The 22779-nt window shown below is 39.7% G+C and overlaps 2 protein-coding genes across 2 annotated transcripts; one reads left to right on the forward strand and one right to left on the reverse strand.

The window, feature by feature from the left end:
- Positions 1-3566: 3566 nt before the first annotated feature.
- LOC137291465 (spindle assembly abnormal protein 6 homolog) lies at positions 3567-17589 on the forward strand. The gene is made up of 16 exons (XM_067822817.1): positions 3567-3995; positions 4455-4515; positions 4780-4859; positions 5626-5730; positions 6000-6171; positions 8624-8701; positions 9068-9187; positions 9739-9855; positions 10072-10341; positions 11273-11416; positions 11583-11708; positions 11935-12016; positions 12237-12352; positions 13008-13118; positions 13550-13698; positions 14539-17589. Exons 1-16 carry the CDS (start codon positions 3931-3933, stop codon positions 14756-14758), a joined length of 2016 nt encoding a protein of 671 aa, XP_067678918.1. The 5' UTR covers positions 3567-3930; the 3' UTR covers positions 14759-17589.
- A 275-nt stretch (positions 17590-17864) lies between these two features.
- LOC137290269 (RWD domain-containing protein 3-like) lies at positions 17865-21930 on the reverse strand. The gene is made up of 4 exons (XM_067821057.1): positions 21817-21930; positions 20673-21133; positions 18684-18796; positions 17865-17996 (listed from the first exon to the last, which is right to left on the reverse strand). The coding sequence occupies exons 1-4, from the start codon at positions 21848-21850 to the stop codon at positions 17876-17878; spliced, it is 729 nt and encodes a 242-aa protein (XP_067677158.1). The 5' UTR covers positions 21851-21930; the 3' UTR covers positions 17865-17875.
- Between the last annotated feature and the right edge of the window lie 849 nt (positions 21931-22779).

Raw genomic sequence — 22779 nt, forward strand, 5'->3', positions numbered from 1 at the left:
AGTTTTGAAGTGTATTCTTACTTCCTCTGTGTTTCTCACTCCTCGCAGAGACCGATACCGATAAATGTTTCTCACGTTAAATGAATTGTTGAAAATCCATTTCCATGCCCAATGTATTAGAATTTGTGTCCGAAATAATAAAGATTATTCGACTTATGGACATACGTATTACATACTACCAGGCAAACAGACGTGTCATTTTGTCCTTTTCAAGAAGCTTGGTCCAAGGAAGTGTACTTTTGGTAGAGGGGTTAATACAAGTAGAGACCACATAATAGGGTCCACTGATGTGAATATGTGTTTCATATGAATATGTGTTTATGTGAATGTACCGAGTGTGTGTGACACTGGGGTTCATGTATTGTGCGCAGACAGTCCTGAGTGCAGATCTATGTTGCATCATACTTTTTGGGTGATAAGTGGAAATCGAGGTGATTGAGCGGGTTTGGCGGCTGACTTTGTGTCGTGGCGATTAGGTGCCTGACTCTGAGGGTGCGGTTCGAATCCCGGATGGGACTCAATCAAAAAAGTACTGGAATTGGTACTTTACTAAGAAAGTGAAATCCCAAATATGACATATGTTGCAAATATTATGTATAGGCCCCAGGACAGAAATACCTGAGTGGGCAAGAAAAAGGTCCTTGATGAAAAGATGTAATAGAATACCAACAAATCATTTTGCAGCACATGTATTTATTCTCATATATCACTTGAAGTATAACATGAAGTGTTAGAAACATGATGATTCATATATAATAGTCGGTGTTAGATTTGGGTGAAATTTTGAGTGGGTCCAAATTGATGAAAATAATGTTTTTGGACCCCCTCCAATGTTAAATAGATGGGCAGATGTAAAATAGAAGGGGTCCTCACTGAATTTGATGAGTCAAAACACTCCAAAACCCTCTATTGAGCCAACACCAAATAGTACACAATTCACAAATTTAGACCAGCTAAATTTTCCGATTATAGTCACGTCGAAAAACCCGGATTCCCAAAGAAAGCACAACGTGTTTCCAGATAAGGCCATTTATTACTCGCCCGTTGTTCAAAGATACTACAGTGTAATATTTTTACGGCAAGATAGATAGATAGATAATTTAAGTTTTAATAGGTGTTCGGGCAACTAGGCCCATTTACACCTTGCCCATCACAAAGGTTTGCTAATTTAACAAACGTTTATAAAGTATTAAAACTGCCACAAGCTTTAATATAAGCAAGAAGTGCATTCTGAACATCAGTGCGGGCGATATTCTGTGAACACAACAGTCCAGTCAAAGAGATTTCAATATTGAGTGATGTAAGTGATTCAATCATCGCCTTACGTTGAGTGACATATTTTTGGCAATGCAATAAATAATGGGCAACATTATCTAGCTGAAGACACACAGTGCAATTTGGAGAAGTATCTTTATCAAGAATATTTAGATAGGCCCCAAGACCACAGTGCCCAAGACGAAGTCTGGTTAATAGCACCTCTTCTCTACGGTTGCCTCTGGATAATTTTGACTTCGTTATAAAAGGCTCAATGCCATAGAGATGGCGTCCTTTTAAGGATGAGGACCATCTCTGTTGCCATTTCGTCTGAACAGAGAACTTACTTAAGGTGCATAATTCAGCAGGAGAGGGCAGTATGGACTCATCCTGTTCCGATCCATCAAAATCTAATGCAGCTTTTGCCAATCTGTCAGCTTTTTCATTTCCAAAAATCCCAACATGAGCCGGTATCCATGAAAATTCAACGTCTAAAAGATCTTTACTTAAGTCATTAAAGAGTTCAAGTATAATATTGATCAAATCTTGCCTTGCTGAGGAGGAGCCTGTCCGAATTGCTTGTAAAGCACTGACGGAATCACTAAAAATGACCGCTGATACAGGCTTAAAAAATTTAATCCAGCACAAAGCTTCAATGATGGCCGCAAGTTCAGCAGAAAATACTGACAAGTGATCAGCTAATCGGAGAGAAATCTCTCTTTGATCAGTAGCTATGAAGATACCTGCACCAACATGACCGGACATTCGGCACTTAGATCCATCAGTGTAAATCTGCATAGCATTAGCCCACTGTAAACTACGGATATGTTCCTCAGCAAGAGCTTTAATACGAGGAACTGGATCAGATTTAGATGTTTGGTCCAGAACATCAAGATACACGGATGGATGTTCCAGCAGCCAAGGTGGCTTCTTAGGCAGAACACTGACATCATCTACTGCAACATCACGTACTTGATGATGAAAAGCAGTTCTCTGACAACGCATCCCATAAGGCCCCATACCGTCCTTCCAAGGATCGAGAAAATACTCAACGCAATCTCCCAATACAGCTGACGTCGGGTGTTTCAACCCAAAAGATTTCAACTTCAGCATGTATCTAACTTCTAACAGTTCACGTCTGAGATCTAAAGGCATTTCACCCGATTCAACATGTAGAGCTTCAACAGAAGTAGTTCTAAATGCTCCAAGACAGATTCTGAGGGCCTTTGACTGAACAACATCTAGTCTTGCCTTTTGTGTTACACATGCAGATCCATAAGCTTGACAGCCGAAATCAAGTCGTGATCTAATGAGGGCACGATATAACAGCAATAAACACTGCCTGTCTGCACCCCATTTGGTACTGGAAATACTTCTCAGAAGGTTCAAGACTTTAGTGCACTTCTGAATCAAATAATCTATATGAGGTTTCCAGGTAAGCCTCCTATCAAACCAGAGTCCTAAAAACCTCACCTTATCCACAAACTCCAAGGGAGAACCGCACACATGGCGTCAAAATGGTTCAAAGTTGTGACGTCACAATGCTAATGCCGATGTCGCAATTTTACTAGCCCTTGTACTCGCGGAAAGCTGAGAGTGATCACACTGAAGGGAATTTCGCGGGCGAGTAATAAACAGAATACTAAACTCGCTTCCGTGAAATATCATTTTTCTTAAACTCGTTAAAGATTTAGTATGAAACGAGCTTACCACATCATTAACTCGTTTAATAAAATAGTATCCTCTATATATGGTATATGTTAACATCCTCACTCATTCACTCCAGAGACATTGTGTGTGTGTGTGTGTGTGTGTGTGTGTGTGTGTGTGTGTGTGTGTGTGTGTGTGTGTGTGTGTGTGTGTGTGTGTGTGTGTGTGTGTGTGTATGTGTGTGTGTGTGTGTGTGTGTGTGTGTTCTGGGTGTGAGGAGGATGTACGTAACTAAGAGTATTATGTAGAAAATATATTTCTTATATGTTAGATTCATTACTGAATGGGTTATACTTGTAGAATTCCTGGTGAATGAACATCATGTTTTTAAACATGTCAAGCATAATAATGTTTTGTCAAGCGTAATAACTTAATAATTTGGTTTATTTATGAAACCAGAGATAATCCACAACAATGTGTATATATAGTCTCCCTGAAGAAACCTAATTGTTTGAGGTGAAATACATAACACGCATGTCTGTTTTAGTTCACTTGACGTGCAGGTTGTTGTGCGCGTTGCAAATATAATTACTAGAAATAATAGCAGGTTGATAAATAAATATTGCTGAACCAATTACCATTTATTAAAATGTACGCCGATCGTTTTTGTTTCGAGAAGAGTTTTGGTAATAACCTATATGTCTGAAAGCGGGGAGCTCAAACATGTTGGAACCTGCGTTTCTAAAGAAGTCTTGTTAGACGCATGACAGGAAGAACGTTTTTACATGATTCCCCAGCTGAGGGGATCTAACGTTTATGTACTAGAATTAAAACATTCACGAATTGTTCGAACATGAACTAAGGGAGTACAACTTGATGGCTACGATGGCAAATCGCGACTTCCGGATACAATTGTCATGCAGTCCAAAACAATAACAATACCTTTAGTTAGAATTTATGCCGAGTGAGCGAAGGGAAGGAAGAAATTAGCCTTTTTCTGCATTGGTAATCATAACTGCAGGCAGCATGGCAGACGAACTCTTTTCTAAACGACTACCGGTTGTCGTCAAGTCAGCTGACAGAGAGGAAAGGTTTGTGAATTTCAAGCACGTCTTAAAACACCGGATACCCATAATTTGTTTCCATAGAGATGGACAAATCATTGAACGGCGTCATCAGCTGGCCGTTTCTGTCGATGTAAAATAGTATTTTCCGGGGCATCATCTTGGGACACATGACTATAATATATGATTATAACCCTTTCCATAAGTATGATGACAAATATAATGTCAGTATGATTTTGCTTCACATCTGGCCAGGCCTGTTTTCAACGTAATGCAAATCAATATCTAAAACCATTTACCTTTAGTTCCGAATATACATTTGCCATACTGACGCATAAACATAAAAATCTGGGTGAACATGTCTTGTTAGCATGAAACCAATTAAGTTCTGTCAAATTTACTGTCTAGGCTTAAAATTTAGGAATTCTGTGGTGTTTGTTTTCATAGAGAAACTGTGAGAAAACCATGACATTATTTTCCTTTCAGAAAAGTTTCGCTCCATTTGCGAATGGAACTGCAAGCAATAACATCCCCATTACATAGAAAGGTAAGTTCCCTTGAATATATTTGAGAACGATTCAACATGGTATCTAACTAATTGTTTGTTTTGTAATTAAGGTCTTTTTTTTTTAATGATTTAGAGTATTTTAAAAACAATATCAATATTATTAACAATATTGATATCATGATATACAGATATACATTTCTGGTAATGATGATTTGATAATTTCATCATATTGATAGTACTGAAACTTTGCATTCTATACATAGTGAAACAACAGTTACATTGTTAGTCTTTCACCTTTTCCAGGAACTGGTTGTGAGACTGACAGATGAAAGTGACTTATTTTTCCTGTACACGCTAAGGCTTGGAGAAGAGGACTTTCAGAGGTAAAGTCTTAGAATGCAGCAAATTATACCCATTGACTACATGAATGAGTGACTGAGGTTTTACACCGCTTTTAGCAATATTACAGCAATATTACGGCAGGGGACACTAGAAATGGTTTTTGCACATTGTACCCTTATGGGGCATCAAACCGAGGCCTTCAGTGTGACAAGTCAATGCTTTAAGCAAAAGACCATCCCACCACCCCTTGTCAACATGACCAAGAGATGACCTGAAGCATGTAATTTGTCTTTTTTTATAATAGTGCTGAATAAATGTAACTCTGAGATATGCTCTTGGGGAGATTCAACTTAGAATTTGTCTTCAGAGACTTGGGTTCACTTCCCCACATGGGTACAGTGGGTAAAGGCAATTTCTGGTGTCCTCCGCAGTGTTATTGCTGGAATATTTCCAAAAGCAGGTTTGATCTTCAGTCACCCATGCTTGTCGTAAGAGGCGACTAACGGGTGGTCAAGCTTGCTGACTCAGTTGTCACATGTCATTGGTTCCCAGTGGTGCACATTGATGCTTATGCTGTTGATCACTGCATTGTCTGGTCCAAACTTGATTATTTAGAAACAGCCATCATACATTGCAGTGTAAAACCTAGCTAGCTAGCTCGCTCACCCACTCACTTTAAAAGCAGCAGAGACTCATAGAATATATTTTTTAAATGTTTAGGTTGAAGCTGCTTCTTGATGTAATTATTTCTGTCCCATGTAAGGAATCCATTAAATATATCGTTTGATATTTATCTTCATTTTGCAGCCTGAAAGTACAGCAGGGACTTCTGGTTGATTTTGGTGCTTTCCCTCAGAAGTTTATTGACCTGTTGGAGATGTGTGTGAAGGAGGAGCACAAGGAAGTACCTAAGTATGTCCTAAAATATGGAATCCCATATTATCTTCATTTTCCATTTGTTTTAGCCAAATGTTTGTTCTTGAAATTGTGTCGGGTTCCAAACTGGAAATAATAACAGTTGTCAGTTGAAGAAATACATCCAATAACTTAGTAATTGCATCGTAACACATTATTGCGAAAAAAATAATTTGCGCCAAATGTCACTGACTGGTGAACTGGATTTGGGGTAGAATCCATTTGGTAAGGAATGCCTTTATAATGTCTTCTTGTGTATTTTGTAGATTCATTCTGCAGTTTGTAAGCCAAGGATCTCTCTCTGAGAAGGTGACAGGGATGTTAAACATTGTTGAAACAAATCCATTCAAGCATCTGACTCATCTATCACTAAAGTTTATCCCAGGACAGGATGCAGATGTCAAGAAATACCTAGCAGACTGCCTCAAACAGCTGAAGGTCAGTACATGATCTTTTGTGTTCAGTGCATTGACAAACTGAGCAGCTAACACCCTATATTGTTTGGTAAGAGTTTGTTGTTCACAATGTTCATAATCTATTTTCATTAATTATGTCCACAATGCTGTTTATTATGGTTCCCATTAACTTTGCAATACTTCTGTTGAAGTATTGCCAGTTTGCTCCAACTCCCAGTTACTTAAATAATGAGTTCGGAAGGTCAAGCTCGCCGACTTGGTTGACACATACCAACGCTACCCATTTGTGCAGATCGATGCCCATGCTGCTGATCAATGGATTGTCTGGTCCAGACGCTTTTATTTACAGACTGACGCCATATGTTAACCAGCATAATGTATCCCCAAACTGGAAGTTTACATGCTTCCAAGGCAGCAGTGCATGGCTGGATGTGAGAGTGAGAGCCACCTATTTCCAGTGGATGTATCTGTGTGCAGCGTAAAACTAAACTCACTCACTCAGTTACTTAAAAAACAAGCATTTGAATGTGATTAATTCCAGTACATCAACATTATGTCTCTGACCAGTCTCTGATTGAGTTTATTGGTGATTTCAGTCTAAGTAAATTTTTAACTGCTGTTATTCGTTACACTCCTACACTGGGGCTAACAAAACCTAGTAGGAGGTAACCTTTGAGTGACCTTTGACTCTCCAATCAAATGCGAGACGGCTAAATGGATTTAACCAATCAGACAACGGCTACTGTTAAGGGTTTGGTGGGACACCATAAAATACACCGGTCATTGACAATTGTCTCTCAACAAATGAAAATCCTCATATAACACTGATAATACTGAGTTGTGGCTTGCTCAGTGTGCATCACTCAGAAGTGATCATATGGAAAATAGCATTCGGAATCGTTTGGGTACAAACCTTTGTGTGGGTAAAAGTTCAAAAGGTATGTGTGAATGTCCACTTTTGCAATTTGGTAAGCTGTGTTCTGATTGGTCAAATTCAAAGGTTACCTGAAACGACCTCCTACTAGGTTTTGTTAGACTCGGTTTTGGAGTGTAGCAAACTGTGGGTGGGACTGTGGGTGATTTTAGAAAGTTTATCTGATACATCCCTTCCTGACCTGTGTATCATGACCAATGTATGACCAGTGTATGATGACCTATGTATGACAAGTGTATGATGACTAGTGTTTGGTAAGTGTATGATGACCACTGTTTGATGAACAGTGTTTATGATCAGTGTTTGATGACCAGTGTTTGATTGCTGGTGTTTGATGACCACTGTTTGATGACCACTGTTTGATGATCGGTGGTTGATGACCAGTCTTTGATGAACGGTGTTGATGACGTCTGTTTGATGACCACTGTATGATGACCGATGTTGATGATCATGACCAATGTATGATGATCGATGACCAATGTATGATGACCGGTGCATTATGACCAGTGCTTTTATGACCAGTGTGATGGCCTATGTATGACAAGTGTATGATCACCGATGTACGACAACTGTATGATGACTAGTGTATGACAAGTGTATGATGACTGGTGTTAATGACCAGTGTTTGAATACCGGTGTTGATGACCAGTGTTTGATGACCATTGTATGATGACCAGGGACAAGATTTTTGAAGCTCTCTTTAAGCCAAGAATCTCTTAAGTCAGCATTGAAGTATGTCACTTGTGACCATCTTAATGTCGTGGGTCCTGGCCGCTGAGGAGTGGACTGAGGCGAAGTGGTGTTAAAGCCGTTTATTCTGTAAATATATACACCAGAGGAATATGATGTATGACCGAGGGGTGTTAGAACTAACCTCGGCCGTGGCGTGACATGAAGTTGCTAGCAATATTGCACAAAGGTTACCATGGATAATATCTTTACAATATCATATAATATTGCACATGAAGTGGCAATAGCAATATTGCACGAATGTTACCATTGATAATATGGTCTTTACAGTCTTTGATATTGCACGTTGACTATTATGAACAAATGAAAAGAACCAGACATCACTCACACTTACTTACTTGCTGGTGCTAGTGTTTTGTTAGTAGTCCCGTGCAACGCGATGCCTTATAGTAGATATATATTAGGCATTATAAATGATATCGCGAACCTTTATGATAATGGCAAAGAAAGTTGACATAAAAGGTACATACCTGTAAATATATACACCAGAGGAATATGATGTATGACCGAGGGGTGTTAGAACTAACCCCGTCCGTGGCGTGACATGAAGTGGCAAGTAGGAAGATGCTTACATCACGGAACAGGTAACGCACGAGCGGACACGGGACAGGTAGAGCACGAGATGCTGCTGGTAATACAACCAGAGTAAGAGTGAGAGAAGAAGCGCTCGTAAATGAGCAGAGAGGAATAAAGTAGGCGATACGTAATGTATTAGTAAATACATCCACTGACATTAACACTAGGAGAGATTCAAAGATCGAGTTCCAGAGTTTGACACTTATTTTTGCAGGAGACAAATGGCCTGCTGCAGCAGAGGTTGGAACACACACATGGAGATCTGTCACAGAGGCTGCAGGCTACACAGGAAGTATGTTGTAGCAAGTAGCATCAGCGTTAACAGACAGCATGCAACTCTTAAATGTGATCTTTGAAAAATGTGACGGACGTAGTTGGACCATGTAATATTTGCATGATAAGTCTGTTTCAACATTATGTGCAGTGTCTGATTAAATATTATCATTACATTAATAAGACCTTTTTAACTATGAAGATGAAATAATTCAAATAGAATCAATTCCTCTTTATCGGACATCTTGAACAGTTGTCTCTGCAATTGGTATTGTAGTGTTTTATTCATTTCTATGTGTTATGTTTATCGACTGTTAAATGTTCCTTCTCAGTAAGTAAGTTATAATCCAGCACATTTGTGTGAAATGTTGCATTGTCCATGCAGTCTTTGGCATCGAAATCATCTGAGTTGGAGAGTCTGAAAACTGAGTGGGCCTCAAGGTTGGCAGAGGTTACATCACGGCACAAAGAAGAAATGGCGTCTGAGAAGGAGCGCTCACTTCAGGTGTGTTGTGTTTGGTGAGGGAAGAGTAAACAGAGTAAGTCATCAGGCAGGTTACTTGGAGAGATGTCAGCATTTGTCGGGGATGTTAAGTTAAGATGGTGCCCAGGATCCTGTGTTTGTAGTATCAACTGTGTGTCATCGTGCCCTGACAATGCTTATAATATTGACCAAATTGTCTGGTCTGTACAGGCCCTCAGTGTCATGCCAAGGGATGAAAGAAAGATGTCATGTTTCACTGTCATTTATTGAGTTGCATACATTTACAAACTGATACCTGCAAACATCAGCACCCAGTCCAGAATGCTAACTGTCCTTTGCCAGCAGCAAACTTCACATGCATCACACAGACCATCATATGGAACACCAGAAAGGATTCATCCTGGCAATATGGAATGCAATCACATCTTTGGTGCCGCCATCTTGAAAAAAGTGCCAGTCTTTTGAAATATTGTTGAACATATACAAACCAACTTACAACATTTTATGAAACAAAATATATTTGAATTTTTTCATGATCCAGAAGTCTGAAAGAGTTTTGATGCGTGTTCTAGATACAGGGTGGCCTTCAGCAGCGATTTGACCGTGAGAGGAAGGAACTGGAACAGGCCCATGCCAAGATAGTCAAACAGCTGGACAGCAGATTGTATGAAGTGGAAGGGGTCAGCAAGGTCAGAGGTCATGGTCACATAGGGAACTTAATCTCTCAGAGGTTATGTTCACATGGGAAACTTAATCGTTATTGAACCATTCACCCCAAACCAATATTTGATAGTGTTTTGATGCAACTGGAAGACATCTATTCAATGTACACCAAATGTTTAATTTTTAATGGTTTTCACCTTGCTGTTTATGTTCGTAGAATCATACAGTCATTTTCTGTTTAGGATCTGACAGACAGGAAATACAAATCAGAGTCAACAGTTCGTGAACTGAAGTCAAAACTGTCAACGCTGGAGGAGGAACACACTAGAGCCAAACAGGAAGTACAGACTCTGAGGAAGCAGAACGCAAGCTTGGACTTGGACTTTCACGAGCAGGGCAAGCTGGTGAACCAGCTCCAGACACGGATTGCTGTCCTTGAACAGGAACTCAAGGATAAGGAGCAGGTGCTTTCCAAGTCATCAGATCTTCTTGGGTCTGAACAGGAGAAGAAGGTCAGTGTTGTTAGGTGCCTTGTTACTTTACTTGGTTCCAGTTTTCTGATTCTCTTTGGCCTGAACAGGAGAAGAATTTCAGTGTTGTGGTGTTGCCTTGTTCTCTTGTTCTGTAGTTACTCCACGATTCTCTCACGTTTAGCACGAAGTGGGGGGAGTGAGTGAGTTTGTTTTTTTGCCGCACTCAGCAATGCAGTATTGCAGCTATATGGCTGCTGTCTGTAAATAATCAGATTTGGGCCATACAATCCAGTGATGATCCAATCCAGCATGCTGTGCATGTTGTGAACCGATGACATGTGTCAACCAAGTCAGCGAGTCTGCCCACCCGATCTCATTAGTCGCCTCTTACGACAAGTAGAGTCGCCTAATATGGCAAGCATGATTGTTGAAGGCCTATTCTACCCCTGACCTTCAGGGGTTGTGATGGGGGGGATATAGTATTACACTCTCCGTATGAATTGGAATTTTGTAAGAACCATTGACTACATTCTTTTCATATTTGGTACATAGATTCATCACAGTATGTGAAAGATCTCAGTCAGGTTTGGTGACCTTGACCTTCACTGCAAGGTCACCAGGAGACTTCAACGTTTTACCCTTGTCAGATCGATATCTCAAGAATCGTTCATTTTTGACACCAGGATTCATCAAGGAAGGTCGATTTTAGTGACCTTCACTCAATTTTCAAGATCACTGCAACACTTCGTAGATTTCATGCTTACCAGCATGTTAAGCTTGTCAGCAAGATATCTCAAGAACAGTTCACTGGATTTTCTTCATATACTTCATCTTAAACTACGACCTTCATGTTCATTACTTTTTAAGTTTGATTTGATAATTTGCGGAAGGGGATTATGTCACCTTGGTGAAAATGCTTGTTCAAGTTGAACTGAAGTGCATGAGATGTATTGTTGCAACTTTTTTGTAGAGGAAGTATGAGGAAGACTTGGACAGGAAGCACAAGGACATCAGTAAGCTGGAGGGCAAGGTCAAAGCCATGTCAGAGGAACTAATGAAGGGCAATGAGATCATAAAGAAGTTGCAGGAAGAAGTCAAAAGCAATCGAGCGAAGGTGAGAGGAAGTTGGTTATATGTGCATTAAAGGATAAAAAAACTCTGTGACCTGTGCAGGTAGTAACAGGCAATCTAGTAGATCAAGTGTTATTGCTTAGCAATGTGTTTTTGTGAACTTGGTGCTCTTTTCATTATTTCTTGACTATCCGCTGTGGTTGTTGTAGGTGAAGTTGCGAACACAGATTGCTACAGAGCAGGAGAAGCTGTTGGGGGAGAAGGACCAGGAACTGGAGAAGATGCGTCAGGATCTTGCTGCCACCAAAGACAGCCTCAAGACCACTACAGATGAGGTAGGGCTGGCATGGACAACAGGACTGGAGATATGTGTCACACTGAAAGATTGAAATAATTTACTCCAGATTCTTAGTCAAGTAAGCTTTGGAGGCATATTAAAAGACAGTGCTCCCTCAAACGAGCTGATATTTAACAGTTTTCATTTATCTAAGACATTGTCAATGTTGCATTATCTTTGTCGCAAATGAGTTTAGGAAGAGTTATTTTTGTATTGATTTTTAGAATAGACGACTTTCAGAGAGTGTTGAAACAACCACGAAGAAATTAGAAGAAAGTCGCCAGCTGTTGAAGACAAATGAGAATGGTATGATACCAGTTTTATCAATAATATCAGTTAGACTTAACCTGTAACATGCTAAACCATGTTAGAAATGGAAACATCTGTTGTCATGCTTATAAGATGGTTACTTTTTGTGTCTGTCATGTCAGTTTGTTGGCGAAGTATTTCGAATAGTAAGATGTATCAGGATCTACTTATGTTGGGGAACCCAGCTGCTAATTTGTTTCCATTAACTCTGCTGCAGTGATACAGTGGTTGAACAAACAGATCAATGAGCAGCAGTTGACACATCACAGAGTCGGGGCATTTGAGATGCCTTCTGCTGCATCAACAATGGTCAGGCCTGGGGGAACAGCACTGGTATGTAGATGTCAGACTTCAGGGTATAGCCCTGGTATGTAGGTGTCAGGTCGGGAGACAGCACTGGTATGTAGATGTCAGGTCAGGGAACAACACTGGTATGAAGATGTGAGGTCATGGGAGAGCACTGGTATGTAGAACATCACTGGTATGTAGATGTCAGGTCAGGGGACAGCACTGGCATGTAGATGTCAGGTCAGCAGACAGCACTGGTATGTAGATGTCAGGTCAGTAGACAGCACTGGTATGTAGATGTCAGGTCAGGAGACCGCACTGGTGTGTAGATGTCAGGTCAGGGGACAGCACTGGTATGCAGATGTCAGGTTTCAAGGTATAGAACTTGTATGTAGTCATACCAGAAGGTCCAGCAGTGGTATGTAGTGTGGCTATGATCTACTTACAAGCCCAAGCCAAATACTCTACTTGGCCAAATTTTGGTAGTGATGCCCATATCATAACAAGAGGAATTAAGCTGCCTTTGATGTTTTACCTGAACATAGTCTAACCTCACTATTATGTATATGCCTCTTCTTGTGACAAGGAGGAGTGTTGTAGAGAACACCTCCCTAATTCATAAACAACATGCCAGGGCTACTACTGCTGCTTATGACCCGAACTGCCCACCAAGCCTCTGATGCCTCTTGTTATCCTCCAGCATAACTACAGCACGTCCAGCTATGGGTCTGCAGCATCCCACCACAGTGACAGCCATGTGATGCAGTCAGGTGTTGGTATACCACGACAGTACCCTCACCGACAGCCTCAGGTACCACACTTGGAACATGTGAACACCATTCATAATACCATCTGCTTGAAGCACCTGTTCACACTGAAACCAGATACCTTAGAAACTGTAGCACATCAGGTTTCACGGTGAACACTGGTTAAAGATTTTCAGGGATATACATTTTGATAGCTTGCTAAATGAAATACTTTTATATTAGGATCCTTAACATTTTTCATTAAATATATAAGTAAAATAATTTTCAAAATGGCTTTAAACTGAACATGGTCTACTGTGAAAGTTTAAAGAAATTACCTGCTAAATCACCCAGGACTCCTGCACCTACTGAAAGATATAAATCTTTTGCAGGTTTGAAATTCTTCATGTGAAAATGTTTTCAGAAAAATAATGAAAATAATAATATATGAGAAAACCAAGAATTATAATTAGAAGTCATGAAATCTTGTTTGCAGGTTCAGTATAATCCAGGGAATCCTCGACGGAGTGGCCTCCCCATGCCGGTCCCTGCCCCAGCCCGCCCTGGTCCCCCACCACCAATACCAGAGGAAATCCGCCCACACAGCAACCACAGCTCCCCAGCCTCCAATGCAGACAAGGAAAAGTGAGTGATCTCCACAAAATGTCTGTAATCTTTGATATCAGTTCCAAATTCATTCAAACTTTGGTAACTGTAAATAAGTAGATCTTTGAGTTCGTGGATCTTTCGTAGTTTGTAGGAAGTGGCTTGTCTGGTGGTATATTAGATCATGTTGCGTGTTTTTCATTGGATCGCATTTTCCGATGTGAGGTTTAATTATCTGAATCATCCAAATTTATTCTTTCACTGTTTTCAATTTGTAAACAGCCATAAAACATTTCTTGAAAAAAAATACAGATAACTAGCTCCAGTGGAAGAGTAATTGTGACCCCTTGGTAACGGATGATGTCACAGTGGTTGTTCATTTTGATGAAACCCATGAAGGTCCCGGGGCCTTCAGCAACCCATGCTTGCCATAAAAGGCGACTCAGTTTGTCGTAAGAGGCAGCTAACGGGATCGGGTGGTCAGGCTCGCTGACTTGGTTGACACATGTCATCGGTTCCCAATTACGCAGATCGATGGTCATGTTGTTGATCACTGGATTCTCTGGTCCAGACTCGATTATTTACAGACCGCCGCCATATAGCTGGAATATTGCTGAGTGTGGCGTAAAACTACACTCACTCACTCACTCACTCATTTTGATGCAGTTTCCTTGTAGCGATATCTCCTTTGATGAAAACCATGTAATATCTCGAACAGCATCTAGTTCTCATACAGTACCTGTAAACACAAGAATCTTAATCCTGGAAAATATTCCAATGCACATGCGTGTATAAATACAAGAGTTTAATACACTGCAAAACTTTCATGTATAACGTATAAACAAACCTGTCAGCTTATTCACTATCCTCATCTTTCAGTGACCCACCCATTGACCCCAAGTTCTTACAGAAGCGGGAGGATGCCATCCCAGTCCGGGGGCTGTTGAACAGAAGCAACTCCCCTCCCCTCATCTCGAGCACAGCTCCTCCCCACGCCTCTACCAACTCAGTCCGCATCAGTCAGCAGATGATTGTCCCCCGAACAGTTCAAGCTCCACTCGCTTCAGCGTACTTCCCTGGTCAGAGCAAAGCTTCATGATGCCAAAGTGTGGATTTCTTAGTTCTGTACATTCTTCTTATGGGAACATGTTTCAGTGACATACTCATAAAGGTTAATGAGACACAGGAATTATTCATGAAGTGCAATGAATAAGACATTTTCATGGCTCCACAGTAAGATGACCTGTGCAAAGTGTCAGGACTGTGACATTCTTTCAAGAAGATGTTTTGATTGACCAAACACAACTGTATGGTCACATTAATTCAGGAACCGCAACAAGCAAGACAATTTTGAGGTTCCACAGTGATTTGACCTGTGCAAAGCTTCAGGATGTTCTGTTGCTGTTACCTTTCTTCCAAGAACGGAAGTGCAAGGAACGAGATAATTTGAAGGTTTCATGATAACTTCATCTCAGCAAAGCTTCATGATGTTATTTTGCTGTTATACTGTCTTCCAGAAACCTGTAACATTACACAAATATTGGTTCACTGAGTGCATGTGAGGAATGAGTTCATAATGACTGATGACTAAAGATATCAGAGATGATGAAGGGCTGGAATGATGAAATACTCCAAGGATCTGTTCTCATTGACGATATACTCAATCTCAAGATTGTTTGGCAAGATAAATATCCCTGGTTGAATTGTTACTTTATTTGTCTCTGAGCTGATCAGGATTATCATCATTCTTACTGTCTTATAGATGACAGATTTATTGTCTCGATGCCACTCAAAGATCAAGTAGTAGACCGTGTAAAAGATCTTGACAATTTGGCAGATTGTAACAAATCTGTGAGGTTGAACAAACTTGCGGTCATCTACAGAACTGTTATCTGATACAGCTAGTGTCTTGACCATTCACTGCCAGTGAATAGCCCTGTTATGAGGGTATAAGTGATGAGATCATCTCAATGACTGACGATGAGGCGATGAGATTCAAGGGGGATGCATAAGCCACCTCCTCGTATCATAACAGTTATGCTATATCCTTGATTTGCAAAGCAGCCAATTAACGTCCACATGCATAGTCATCCAAGATTCACCAGTGTTCGTCACTGTAGGTATGTTGGTGTATATACAGCATTATTACCACTGTGTTCAACATGTTATCTACACATGCATTGTTTGATTCCCCACATAGGTACAATGTGTGAAGTCGATTTCTTGTGTCACCTGCCACGACATTGCTTGCATATTGCCATAAGCAGTGCAAGACTAAACTTAAATGCTCTGATGACAAATTCCCCTAAAAGAATCCCAATAATCTTCATTTCTTTCTGAAAACACTAGAAACACTTTTTAATGAAAAGTAGCTGATATCTGGCTTCCAATACGTTTTCTGAATCAGTCATGAGAATTTCCATGTCAGTACTAAGCAAACACTGTTTAAGTGATATGCAATGTAAATTAATATATAAAGAATTGTTATCAGAAAATGATGATGATGAATATAGAAATAACTACAAACACAAAACCATTGGATACTAAGATGGCAGATGAGAAGATCAATATGCTTATTATTGACCACTTTGTAAAGAAGTTCAAGTATTTGTATGTCATTATAGTTGCTTATAGTCGATACATTATGACGTGGGACATGCTTTCATCAAGATGTACTTCACAGCTTATTTATTCATTGTGCTTATTGCTCAAAGAGCATATTTTATCTCTTAAATACATGAGTGTTTTTTGTGTAATATAATAACAGGGATGGCAACAGGTGAAAGTGACTTCAGCTGAAAATCATCTGGGGGATCTTGTGGCTGCAAGAATGTATGAAGTTGAGGTGGAATTCTGAAATTTGAAAGCCCAGGAGACACAGATGTGGGTACTTCACGTTGATAAGTGGGACCTCCCCATCCTTTTCCCCCTCCCCTATATTTTATTCTGAGATTTAGACGAATCTCAAGATAGATTGATTTGCATTTACATCCACGGATTTGCTGCAAGTGCCATCTCTTAAAAAAACACATGAAATGAGTCATTCAAAATGAAATGTTTGATTTTAAATGAATTGAACTTGTCACAACCTAGATCCCATGTAACTAAAAACTTCAGTCTCGTGATTGATACCGTCAATCATACTCATCGCTTAAACAAAATAATGAGTGGAGAAAAAAAACAAAACAGGAAGATACCTGCAACAGCTCTCTTAGGTGTGACAGGAATGTGTGGAGATTGGCTAGAATCCAGGTTTAACCTGTGGAGATTGGCTAGAATCCAGGTTTAACCTGTGGAGATTCCAGGTTTGTCAGCTCATCACCTGTGCTTGTGGGTTGTATTGAGGCGGTGGGGTAGCTTAGTGGTTAAAGCATTTGCTTGTCATGCAGGAGATCTGGGTTCAGTTTCCAGTAAGAGTGAAGCCCATTTCTCGTGGTCTCTGCTGTGATATTGCTAAAAGCGGCGTTAAACTAATCTCACTCACCAAGTCACTGAGGTGTTAAACATTGGAGACCTGTATAACTCTTGTGTTTCCTCCCACATCAACAACACTCTGCAATAATGAAATACTCTATGAATTAGCATTGAAACCAACGCATTTTCACATGACCAGGTCACCTAAAAGTGCGCACAATGTGTGTTTATAATGTATCCCTAAATTCTCCCTGAGGTATGCCAGGTTCCATGAAATACTGGTAGACACACATCCATTGTGCAGTTGATACTTGCAGACTACACTGTACATGCACTATTGCATTGAAAAAATTGATGCTTTACCTGTGACTAACATAGTCAACAGAACGTGTCATGAACGGGTACCAGCTTATGTGTCAGGTCAAAGTAACCGAGGTCATGCGCTGACGTTTTTGAGCTGTAAATTCTTCACATAGTTGAAATTGAACTTTAAAATAAAAGATATAAACTAACAAACTTTGTTATTTCTCAAGAAATTAGAAGTGGAGAAGCTGTGTTTGACACGACAAGGAAGGTGTTGTCTAACGGATGATCTGCCTAATTCTAATACTCATTTGCAGTCTTTGTACGGAAAAAGTTACTAGTGACATGTTTGAAACACTGTCTCTGTGTTTTCTGGGGTTTTATCAACTGTCAAACATATATTATGAACATGATGATGTATATTCTGAACAGCTTGGTAGAACAGGTTCCTCCTCACCACTGATGAAATAAAAACAAACAAAATGAAGATACATTGTAGTTACACAAAACCTTTTATTGTCTGTACATAGTTTACATACAGCTCTTCCATTCTGTGCTCATCGAACAATTTCTTCACATCTTTTGCTGATTCACATTCAACAACTTTAAAATCTTCAAATCTGAAAATGGATATTATTTGAAACTTTAAATTAGTATGTAAGCACAAACAAAATACAATAACTATTTCACTTGTTGAAAAGTCAAGCCTGCCATATTGAGTATGTTTAGCATTCAAAGAACCATGACACAATTTTCAACTGATCAGCATATGGTACAGTGCACTCTGCCTAATCAGACTGGCTTGGGACAGTGCTGAAAGTCTGAATTAGACAACAGTCTCAGTTACAGTCAGGATTGTAAATTCAGTCCGGTTTATACAGCATTCCAAGAAAGAGTCCGAGTTGGACAGAGTGCACAATATTTAAAAAAACAACTGGACCCTAAATCCTCCAGCAAGAACATGCTGCTGCCAAGGCTTCTGATGAAAAAGCAAACTGCCTGATTGTGTCCGTAAAAATTACAGACCTCATTTGAAGTCTACATTTAGTTTATTACTTAATAAAGACAAAAATGCAGTTTGAGAATCTCACACTATGTTACCTTGTATGATGTCATATTTCAAGAAATGGTGACATCTCATTGGCTCTGGACTGGGGAATACATGTACCACTATTGGTGATTCAGAATCTATTTTTAGTAACTAAAATCAAGAATCTGACTTGAGTCATAGCTAGTGTGTGTTTCTGTGAAATAAATGTGACTGCTTCTCATCAAACAAATACGGCAGAACTCTCAACAGTGTGTACCTAGCATTGGCTGGCAATGACGTCTCGCACAACAAAGACATCATCTTCTCCTTGCAAGGATGGCCGCGGGAATCAACATCAATGTTCACAGACTTGTGACGAACCAGGTAATCCTGAAATAAGTACTGGGCATTTTGGACAAATTTTAAATGACATGGAGAATGAGGAAAAAAAAGATCTGTTTGTTGCTGAAACATCATGTATGAAAACCATTCTTGTATCACATTTAAATATACTCATCACAAAAAATTAAGCTGCAAGTATTTTCACAGTAATATCTTTATTAATCTTGATAGCAATTTTTGCCTACATGTTACCAAAAGGTAAATATTCAAAGTGACAGTGGCTGTCAAATTGATTTATTTAGAGATAACACTGACAATAATACCTGAACACAAACGCGTCAGAAACAAAAACCAAAATATGTGGCATGAATGCACTACACTTTTCACACATGCACCCTGGTTGGTGTAAACCTGCCTGTGACCATTCCCCCCCCTGGTACAAGCTGATCCTAACATATGTTTTTGGATGATAATGCCTATCCATGGATGATAATGCCTGAGAAAGATTTGATAATCATGTTCTTTTAATCAACACATAACACATGTCGACTGTAAGACCGGTCACCTGGGCCCTTATTTTCGAAATGTTCGTAGCCCCAAGAAGTCTTAACTTTGATCATACCCAATGTGTTACGAATAGGCCTAAGAAGTCTGTAGGGCTACGAACGTTCAAGAATAGCTAGCCTGGTTTGAATCACTTTGAACATGCTTGAGCATTATTTGAAGTCAAGTTTATGGTCTTCATATTCATCCTCAGACTCTGGATGACCTTGAGCAGGCGTTAGAGAGAGAATGGCAGTACATTCCAGCAAAAAGCTCATTTGTTCAATGCAAAGATAATCTGAAGTTTGCATTTCAGCACATCGTGGTCATACGCATTACTGTACACTGCTTCACTGTCTAAAACTGACTTGAACCTTAATGTTAATATTTTGCTCCATGAATGCAGCACGTTTTGCATGACTGTTTCACAGGTACATGCCTTGATGATTAGTAAGTCTGTTATTGCTCAATACCATTTCATTGCGTTAATGTGAGTACGAGTCTCACCTTTCTATTGCATCATTTCATGATGTCCAGTTTCAACAAATGAAAATGCAAATTAAAATTTGTGTTGCTTAACTTTTTGTGAGGAACATATCTCAAAACGTAATGGCCTAAAGGTGACAACAGAGCCCTTATTCTTGAAATGTTCATAGCTCTAAGAATTCTTAACTTTGATCCTAGCCAGTAGGTTAAGAACAGGCTTAAGAGGTTCATAGGTTTACGGATGTTTTGAGAACACCTGGACTGGTCTTCTCCAGCCCATGCTGGTACGATGGATGCCATTAACAGTAATAGTTGGGTTGACTTTGATTCTGTTATGCATTTCCCAATATCATTGTTGCGTGGGATTAGTTCATAATTACTCACGGGATTTTGTTGTTCAGTTCATAGAGAGACTATTGTAATTAAGTTGGAATAAATGTTTTTCCTACCTCACTACAGAAACATTCATAAGACAGAATTATGTTTGCAAACTTATATAACATTATTTGACATTAATGTACTCTAACTTACAGCTGTAATTATTGAAAATTAGACTGACAAACATGTTATACTCTGAACATGTGGCCAAAATATTATTTATGTTACTACTGAACTATCTGCCATGTGACCTGAATTTACAAATACACTTGACTTATTGAATATTATGTACACATTATAACGAAAGAAAACCATAGATTATGTAGAAGTCATAACACAAAAATGCAATCCATCATTTGTACCTTGAGGCTAAAATAGCATCCTTGCAGGATGATCTGAATGAGTTTTTGTTAATTACAAAACAAACTTGGCTGATTGAATATGTGCACATTAGAATGAAAGGAGACCATTGATTAGATAGATGTCACAACATAACAATGCTGTCCATTATTTGTACCTTGAGACTAGATTGGCTTCCTTGCAGGATGATCAGAATGAGCTTGTTCATGAACACCAGTCTCCCATCCAAACCAAGCTCGCCTGTCCACCTCTTTAAAGTTTTAACGTACTGGGACTTGGCTCTCATGTGATCAAGGCGAAGCATCAGTGTCACCCTCCCTGGCTCCTGGCTCATTGGGGAACCACCTTCTTCTTCAGTCTGACGTAACGACAGTGTCGACAGTTTGTCTTGAAGTGTAGAAATCAACTCGATTAACATCGGACTACCAGTATTGTCTGCTGCATGCTGGTTGGCAGTGTCTCGTAATGTTTTGGACACACTCCTGTCGATAGCTGCACTGAGAATTGACACATCTGGAGGTGTGTAGGGGTAAGACGGTGTGATGTCCAACACAGCCTTTACCTCAACCCCATCATCTCTATGAAGCTGGACTGTCACTTGAGTGTTCTTTCCATTCCCTACAACAAAATATAATTTTGTACATTTATACATAGACCTCGGCTAAAATCAACAGATATATGGTGAGCGAGTGAGTTTAGTTTTACGCCGCACTCAGCAATATTCCAGCTATATGGCAGCGGTCTGTAAATAATCGAGTCTGGACCAGACAATCCAGTGATAAACAACATGAGCATCCAGCTGTACAATTGGGAACTAATGACATGTGTTAACCAAGTCAGCAAGTCTGACCACCTGATTCTGTTAGTCGCCTCTTACGACAAACATAGTCGCTTTTAATGGCAAGCATGGGTTGCTGAAGGCCTATTCTACCCTGGATCTTCACGGGTCAAATGCATATACAGTGGTCTTAAAAGCCATACAGTAAACAGTGCAGACACTTTCCATCATATAACAATCATAAATCTCATATACAAAATACTGTATCCTTTATCTTTGACCAACTCAGTGTCAGATGGTCCTTTGGCATGCAACAGTGTGTAACACCATGTTAGTGAATACTACACTGTGTGTAGGTTCTAGAGATGATAACCGATAATGTGATATTTATAAGTTGTATTTTGCATTAATACTACACTGTGTGTAGGTCCGAAGGATAACTGATATTTATAAGTTGTATTTTGTATATAGACAAAATATCCCTGTATTCGTCCACCAGCTCTGTCATATCTAACTTCAGTACATGGTGACAAGAACGGTGAGATTTCTATGACCATTTATGATGACCAGTTCTCCGGGCAAACAGTAAATGGACTTCTAGGCAAGAAGCTCGTCCTCATCCATCACCGAGAGCGACCGTGTGGTCTAAGGGAAACTACTCTTGTCAACTACTCCACAAAACATACTCCTTGCAGCGACATCAGATGTAAAAACAAACCTATCATTATATGAACTGGTGTTGAATGGAGCTCACTGTGGTTATTCGGAATATTCACTGCAACCTTCACACCTCGTATAATATTCTGAGGTGCTGACTCTTGTTCACTGATAAGTTTAAACAGCAATTATTATGGCATGGCTAAAGCGGACTTTAAGTTTCACAGAAGACTATTTATTATTATAATGTAAAACACTTGTTTCACACAACACCGATGTCACAGCGGTTATGTTCAATGGGCTATCGGTTTCCCGAGTGTAGGTTAAGGTCCAGCAAAATGTATACGGATACATTATGTAACAGTTTGTGAAAGCAAGATTTTGCATGGACTTTTGTAAGTTCAGTTCCGAAGAAAGTAGATTTTTTTTACCAGTTAAAGACCGATCGCACATGCACGCACGGACGCATCCACAGACGCACGAACATAACCACGCGAACAGTACATTACCGGTCATATCCTTCCTGGCACCCGGGGACAAAACTCTTGGTCATTTCGATGCCCCATATAATCATGGATACTCTACAACAATGATAGGTCATTCGAATGCTTTCTTTACTTTTTGTACAAATTAGCGTGTGCCTCGTCATGTTCAAACGCACACAGTGACTTGGCTCGTTCCTAGCGCAACTTCAGTTGTTTTCCTTCTAAAAATTAAACGAATGAGTGAAAGAAGTTTTTATCGACACAATTTTCGCGGTGAATCGAGAATAGAAGCCAGTGAGCTATAACATACCGACTTGAAACTTTACTACAAATCTGCTGTCCTA

This window comes from Haliotis asinina, chromosome 7, assembly GCF_037392515.1.
Source record: "Haliotis asinina isolate JCU_RB_2024 chromosome 7, JCU_Hal_asi_v2, whole genome shotgun sequence".
Lineage (NCBI taxonomy): Eukaryota > Metazoa > Mollusca > Gastropoda > Lepetellida > Haliotidae > Haliotis > Haliotis asinina.